We start from the raw sequence: 7,132 nt of genomic DNA on the forward strand, positions 1-7,132 counted from the left end.
TGTTTGTTATTAGCGCCCAATGTCCCCCAAGTCTGTCCTCAAGCATTACCAACACACGTTCGTAGAACTATAATATTTTCATTCGATGTAAACAAGAAAAAAGCCATTGCTAGTGCAGTGCTTAGTACAATTTTAATTGTGTCTCCATCTAAACTCCCTTGTTGTTGATACGGTATTTTCTCGAGAGAATATGTAGTCTCAAACATAGCAGTATTCACTTTATGTTCAATATCAATAAAAAGAAGAGAAGTACACAAGTAGCCTGATCTAATCAGCACAGAGTGATCATTTACATCCTGAGCTGCTTAAGTATTTAATTCTGAAAAGGACAATGGCTATAACTTTAATAGCATAATGAAGGGAGGTGGTCGTCTGAACTGCGCATGTGCGACTTTTTTGTTTACAAACAATGTATTTCATGCACTATATAGATGCATCACGTCAACATAGCTGCAACATTTAAATTTTACGATGTACACTATGACAAACATGTTTTAACTTCATCAATCGCCAGTGTACCTTCGATACAGTGTTTACATCGGTCGAAGGGGGTCCCTATGTCCTTTGAGCGCAGTTTCGACGACTGCCTCCCTTTAATTGATTTTGTTCGAGAAACTTTTTCAACTGCACTTGACTTTGATGGATTTAAGAACATCTATACCCTGCCGTAGTTCACACCCTTTCGTCTCAGAGAGGTCGCTAATTACCTTGACCCTACAGGTTACTTTATTGTCATAATGTAGTTTAGTACATCTAACATATTCCTACGATAACCAGAGACGGTCTTCTGGATTATTTCTATACTTTGGAGGTGTCAACCGTGGAAGACAGCAACATTAATAAATTGACATATCATTTTGGGAATTGCAAAGAAAGAATGGCATCAAAGTTGAACCGTTGGCCACCTTTTCAAACTGTGTCATCTTGAGATAAAAACGACACAAAAGTCTACCAGACTTTAAAAGGAGGCAGTTGTCGGAACTCTGCTCAAAGGTTGCCAGGGACCCCGTGACCGATGTAAACACTGTTGGGGTTGGCGATTGATGAAAGTTAAAACATGTTTTTTAACAATGAATATCGTAAAATTTAAATGTTGTTATGTTGACTTGATGCATCTAGATATCATGCATGAAATATATTGTTTGTAAACAAGAAAGTCACACACGTGCAGTTCCGACGACTGCTTCTCTTTAAACAAGTCGCACATTCAAAGTAAAGTTTAAGCGGCTCGCGTAGCAAAAGTTGATGATTTAATAATGACCCAAGTAACAGTGACATCGTGTAATACTTGTAGAGAACCTTTAAATTAATGAGTGAATGACGTCATGGTGTTAGCATGACGAAAATTTATACTGGCTTATGCCACCGTTATAGCCCCGTGTTTACAAACGGGCGAATCCAGTCTGTTGTATGGTCGGTTCGCATAATTAGCCTTAATTTGCATATATACTGATTTGAGACATTGTTACTGTACCTTGACAATGGCAAAATAAGTACAACTCAAATTCATGGTACTAATGAAACGAATTTTGAAGTAACTGTTGACAAATTAGAAATTTTTAATGAAAATGAAGACATATCATCTGGAATACTTGGTAGTCCAATTGCTCTGGTTTAGTTATTAATTGTATAATTTTAGAGATACCTCAATTTAGCTTATCTTTCCTTCAAGAAATGCTCAATTGTGAAATTACCAATCAAATAGCTTTGAATTTGGTCATTAATTTCCCGTTAATGACTTTATTTAATTTTTCTAAAGGTCATTAACTTTACATATTTTTTGACAGTTTTTCTCAGTTTTTTTATCACAACATACACTAGTACGTCTCTGACACTACCTGTCTGATAGCTTTCAGATATGATTTGCAGGTTCTAAGGGATGATATCATTCGGGTGTATTCAAGTTTTGATAACATTTACATATCTAACAGTTCATGCTCGATCGTCTCATTTTTTATAACCATCTCCCGACCACAGGAGTGCAAATTTTCTGTCTATCGCCCCTAAAAACTCATACATCCGGGAAATATGCATGCCTGCAGATGACCCCGGTAGCCGGATATTTTGAGAAAATCTAAGACATCGATGTTACTATTAGTATTATTAGACTTTATTTAAACTCGATATACAGTTGAGATAAAGGCTCTTCTCACAACAAAACTGTTGCTCTCTGACCACTACGTCATGCGGATAAGATGTGAGATTTTCGTAAGTAGAATTTCTTCACGGTACCACTTAAAAGAAAGATGGGTATTTTGATCTCCTCTGGTAACTTTTCCCGAAGAATGGTTATCGGTCGAAATAAAAAGAATGTGGAAAATAAAAAAAGTGAGCCAGTGAATCAGCACTTGTGCACGGTCTTAATATTGCGTGAAAAGTATCAACGTTATCTATTTCTAATTTACACCTTAACATTTGCCTTGACTTTGTATTTCGCTGTTCTACATCGAATTTCACGATTCGACATGTCACTTTTCTAAATTCTGTTTTACACTGCAGCGTTACGAATTTCTATTGCGCTTTTCTGTAGTTCATTTTACAATAAATAAATTCAACATTCTTAAGTTGTCATCCGTGAAATATTTAAAATTCAAAATTTACAACTGGTCAAACCATAGACAGTCGTTCCTTAATTGTCTGTGGTTAAATAAATATCATTGCACTTGATAATATTGAATGTCATATGCTATCTAACACTCAATTTTCGAGCGCTTCAAAATCTTGTTGATATTCAGCAACACCAGAACGCTTTCAGTCTCCAGCAAAGCGGGGTATGTATTTTGAAAGAATATTCACACTTGCATGTCATTTACATAAAGTGAAAAAAACAACAACAAAAAACAAAATGAGCAAAATGGCCTATGTTGAGCAAGGTCCAGCCTCGCGTATAAATCAAATGTAGTTTAGAAATACTGCGACAATACAAGTAGCTACTGAATAAGTATATTCGACGTTCTATGATTGGCTACGGTGAAGTGCGCCTCCAACGATGCATGCTTTGGCAGGGGACATCGTCAAGCGCATTTTTCGGTGATAAGTCTGATTACCCCGCGTCTGTTCAAATCCTGTAGGATGCCGAATTCTGTCGACATCGTCGTTTTCCTTTTCTTGTAGCGAATGTTTTCATAGTAATGATGACTTACGTAGTACCCATGTCTGTCTTTCGGGAAGGGCCAAAATCCGTACAGCGTGATTTCCCTGCAGAATAACGTGGCTATCGTCAGCATGACGAATCCTTCGCTTGTCCCGGTCTTGTTCCAAAAGCTGGAGAATTTGGAAAAGAAAATACAAGATTTTTAAAACACATCTTGTTGTCTGTGCCATATCATTAAATTTGCCGAACATACCGCAACATTTCATGAGGTAATGAAGCAAAGAGTCAATGTGACCCATATTTAAATGTAGTATGTGCCTCGAAAGTGAACGCCTTAAACTTTTGCTCAAACTTTTATCAAGGAATATTTTAGCCACTCTCTTTCAAAAATCAGGAATAAAAATCGGGGGTCACGGTACAAAATTTTGGCACTGAAGAAACAAATTACCCAAGATATACCGATATTTGAAATTCAAAATGGCCGCCATCCCTGTTTTAACTCTATGGGGAAAAATAAAATTTTCGATTCTCGAAAAACTAAGACGGTTAAACGTTTTCTTATACCAAGAGCTTTAAAATGAACCCCAACAAGTGATAGATCAGAAAAGAATTGTGAAAGTTTTAGAGTGAATATCTGTCCCCGAGGCGCATTCTACCTTTCGGAACTGAGCAGGATGTGTGGCAAAGCAGGGTCACTTTTTATTTCTATAAGTTGCTGTGTATGTACGTATCGATCAGAAAACTGAAAGGCAACGATTGAATTCCAATGGTTTGCATAAGGCATACCAGACCTTCCACCTGTACGTACTTTCTAGCATAGGAATGAAAGTTGTACTCTAGCCTTAAACAGTGAACACAAAAATCCAGTTCTGTATTTGTCAATTCGTGGAATCGCACTCGTATTGAACCACGCTGCTGAAAGTGACGTCAACGGTACTGCCCAAGGGTCAGTCGTGACAGAATTGACTTATTACCTGTTTATCAGTTGCGGCCAAACGGGAACCGGTGCGTACGCCACTCTGTAGGAGTAATCCGCACCATCAATTGTTTTGCTCAGGATATTCTTGAATTTAGACTTGGCTTCGGACATGAGATACGCACGCGCTGACATGTTGTAGGGAATCCATAACACGCCGTCGCCCATGGATCTAAGAGCGGTCAGGTACCGGCGATTCTTTCGCACCATTTTATTTCTCTTGTCCAGGTATGTGCTCAGGAAACTCATGGAGAGGTTGTTCACGGCGGTCAAGTTCGTTCTTTTGCCGACGTCTTCTTCGTATCCCCTGACAACGGGCAGGTTTACACGCATCACGAAGTCGTGAGAGTCGATCTCGCGCCCACACTTGCTCTGGCTGAGGATGCCGCTACTTCCAACGAGGGCGCATGTCTTCTGCGACTTCATGGTGTAAAAATTATCTTCGTAATAATCCTTGTATATGCCCTTGGGTGCTTCTCCGGCTGTCCAGAAATTCTGTCTGAACGTCATCTTCTCGGGGTTGATGTGGCTTTTGTACACGGCAAGAGAATTTCTTAGATTAAATGTTCTTGAAATATTACCTCTGTTAACACAATAAATAAATAAACATAAATAATAAACAAACATAGCATACACGGATACACACATACATACATACATACATACATACATACATACATACATACATACATACATACATACATACATACATACATACATGCATACATGCACACATACATACATACATACATACATACATACATACATACATACATACATACATACATACATACATACATACATACATACATACATACATACATACACACACATACATACATACATACATACATACATACATACATACATACATACATACATACATACATACATACATACATACATACATACATACATACATTGTTATGTCGAGGTTAACTTTCGGCATAGGGTTAACATTTTCAATTTCAAATATCCGTAATTTGTTTCTCTAGTACCAGATTTGCGCTGAACGGTAACTCCTGATTTTTATTTCTGCTTTGTGAAAAGAATTATTGAGGAAAGTTGGAGCAAAACTTTAAGTCAGGTGTTTTCCTAAATCGTAAAGACGACAAATCCATAGGCAAGGTATGTAGGGTCACTAACCGCTGGCTTGGAAAAGTCAATAGTGTATTTGATCGGTGCACTGTCATGAGTCAAATAAGGTTTTAGCTGCTATTTTTACACTACGGTCGGAGGTCTGAATAAAAATATTGAAATGGGTATCATCCTAACACGATAAATAAACTTTGGATTGGTCAGTTAATCAAAAAATTTGATATAAATTTCTGAAATCACGGTCGAAATGCATAAAAACATTTCATTTTGAATGCTGATGTATGAGAGGCTTGGAAGGGTGTGAAGGTTCATTTTGTTTTTTACAAATATTTGCTTTTTGCCCGTTTGAGATGTATGGAGTAAAATATTCGTATTTCTACATTTGAGAAACATCACTCTGACTTCAATTTAAGCTACGTAACCTTAGTTCTGTCAGACTGTTGACAAACTTGAGATTGTCCGGGCAGTCCTTACACGGGTCCAATCTGCGATCTCTGCTCCATGGAACTTGAGCTAATTCTTTCATTCTGAAAGTTGAAGCGGGAAGGGAGTTTAAGTTTCATAAGACAGTATTTTAACATTAATTTAGACAAATTGGAAAAAATAGAGGATTGGAGATTATTTAATAGGCCAGTGTCTGTAACTTTTGATGATTTTTTTCACTATGTGCGTCGCTTTCAAGTTAGTTATCTTGCTCTACTCCCTCAAGCACGTTGAAACACCAATTTAACTGGCAAATATGGCGTTTATGTAAAATGCGCTGTGTGATTGTATATATTTTCATTCTAGTTTGGACCAGAATTCACTTGTTAGCAGTAACTATATGCAATCTACACATGTGCAGGCCGAGTTGACAACCTGAATATGGTGTATCTCAATTATGCTATTGGAAGTAGAGCAATAATTAAACTGCAGACGACAGTAAAAACTAACATCGGGAAGAATGATGATTCGTCGCAATTCCGCTAATCTTGTACCTGTACGAGATGATTGAGTTGTCGTGTCATGAGTATATGTGTGTGTGTGTTGCCATGCTTGTGTACTCTCGCGAGAGCACGAGAGCACGTAGGACACGACTTACTTGAGGTAAACGTTGGATGAAAACTGTCCCGAAACCGGCGTCACGAAGACTGTTCCCGACGGATCGAATATTGTCATCATCGTGAACACGGAGAGAATACATACAAGTAGGGCAACCACGAATGCCAGTTTCTTCTTCTCCATTAAAATGTCACCCACGGCTTCCTGAAAAAAGTTAAAACCATTACAGAATTCGATTCGTCAGGTTGTACATCGAAGCATTCTAGGCGGTATAGTACGACTATGGACTGACGTAATAAGTGATACTTATAAGTGTTGGACTAACAAACTCTTATTCACGGAGCTATGCAGTGTCGATATCGATAGAAACCGAATTTTCCCCTCCCTTTGAAATTTTCGTTTTGTGTATGTCCCGTTGAAAGTGAGAGAATGTGTGCGACTATATTAGTGATTTCCAGCGAAGGTTTAACATTGAAAACACGCTCCGAAGCAATTGTCACCAGACACCGCGAGGAGCAGGCGGTTATGCTCAACTAACGCAGTAACAACGTTACAGAAATAATTTACCGTGCATGGCCTAGGAATGAAATTTGAGTACATAGATATCGATTTTAAACCTGGCTTCCATATATGAATACAATATCAAAAAATTTAGGAGATAGTAAGACCTGGAAAAGAAAGCGCTCTGATTAATTTGGTTTGAAAAGACTGCGCATGTCCTGGAGATAGCGCAGGTGTTTGCCAAGATCCTTTTGGTAATCGCCCAGCAGCAAGTTTCTTACCTCATAAGAGAATTCTAAGACAGCGTGAATGTCACTGAACGGCCCATCAGCTCCGAGTCAAAAATAACAGGTTCAAGGAGTTGGTAAACTGTGTTGCGCTTGCGCACGCCTTGACTGCACTATCCGATGGCGATATCAAAT

General features: G+C 38.3%; 1 protein-coding gene across 1 annotated transcript; it reads right to left on the minus strand.

The window, feature by feature from the left end:
* Window positions 1-2,035: 2,035 nt before the first annotated feature.
* LOC139143472 (CMP-N-acetylneuraminate-poly-alpha-2,8-sialyltransferase-like) lies at window positions 2,036-6,417 on the minus strand. The gene is made up of 4 exons (XM_070713818.1): window positions 6,250-6,417; window positions 5,591-5,695; window positions 4,069-4,653; window positions 2,036-3,264 (listed from the first exon to the last, which is right to left on the minus strand). Exons 1-4 carry the CDS (start codon window positions 6,390-6,392, stop codon window positions 3,015-3,017), a joined length of 1,083 nt encoding a protein of 360 aa, XP_070569919.1. The 5' UTR covers window positions 6,393-6,417; the 3' UTR covers window positions 2,036-3,014.
* Window positions 6,418-7,132: the final 715 nt, after the last annotated feature.

Source organism: Ptychodera flava, chromosome 11, assembly GCF_041260155.1.
Source record: "Ptychodera flava strain L36383 chromosome 11, AS_Pfla_20210202, whole genome shotgun sequence".
Classification (NCBI taxonomy): Eukaryota; Metazoa; Hemichordata; class Enteropneusta; family Ptychoderidae; genus Ptychodera; species Ptychodera flava.

What these genes read in the sequence shown, in the direction of transcription:
- LOC139143472 (XM_070713818.1), bottom strand. Translation starts at nt 6,392, where the DNA reads ATGGAGAAGAAGAAACTGGCATTCGTGGTTGCCCTACTTGTATGTATT. An exon ending in TCATCCAACGTTTACCTCAA is followed by an intron (nt 5,696 to 6,249) that starts GTAAGTCGTGTC and finishes TTCAACTTTCAG; the next exon opens with AATGAAAGAATTAGCTCAAG. An exon ending in AACAGTCTGACAGAACTAAG is followed by an intron (nt 4,654 to 5,590) that starts GTTACGTAGCTT and finishes TTGTGTTAACAG; the next exon opens with AGGTAATATTTCAAGAACAT.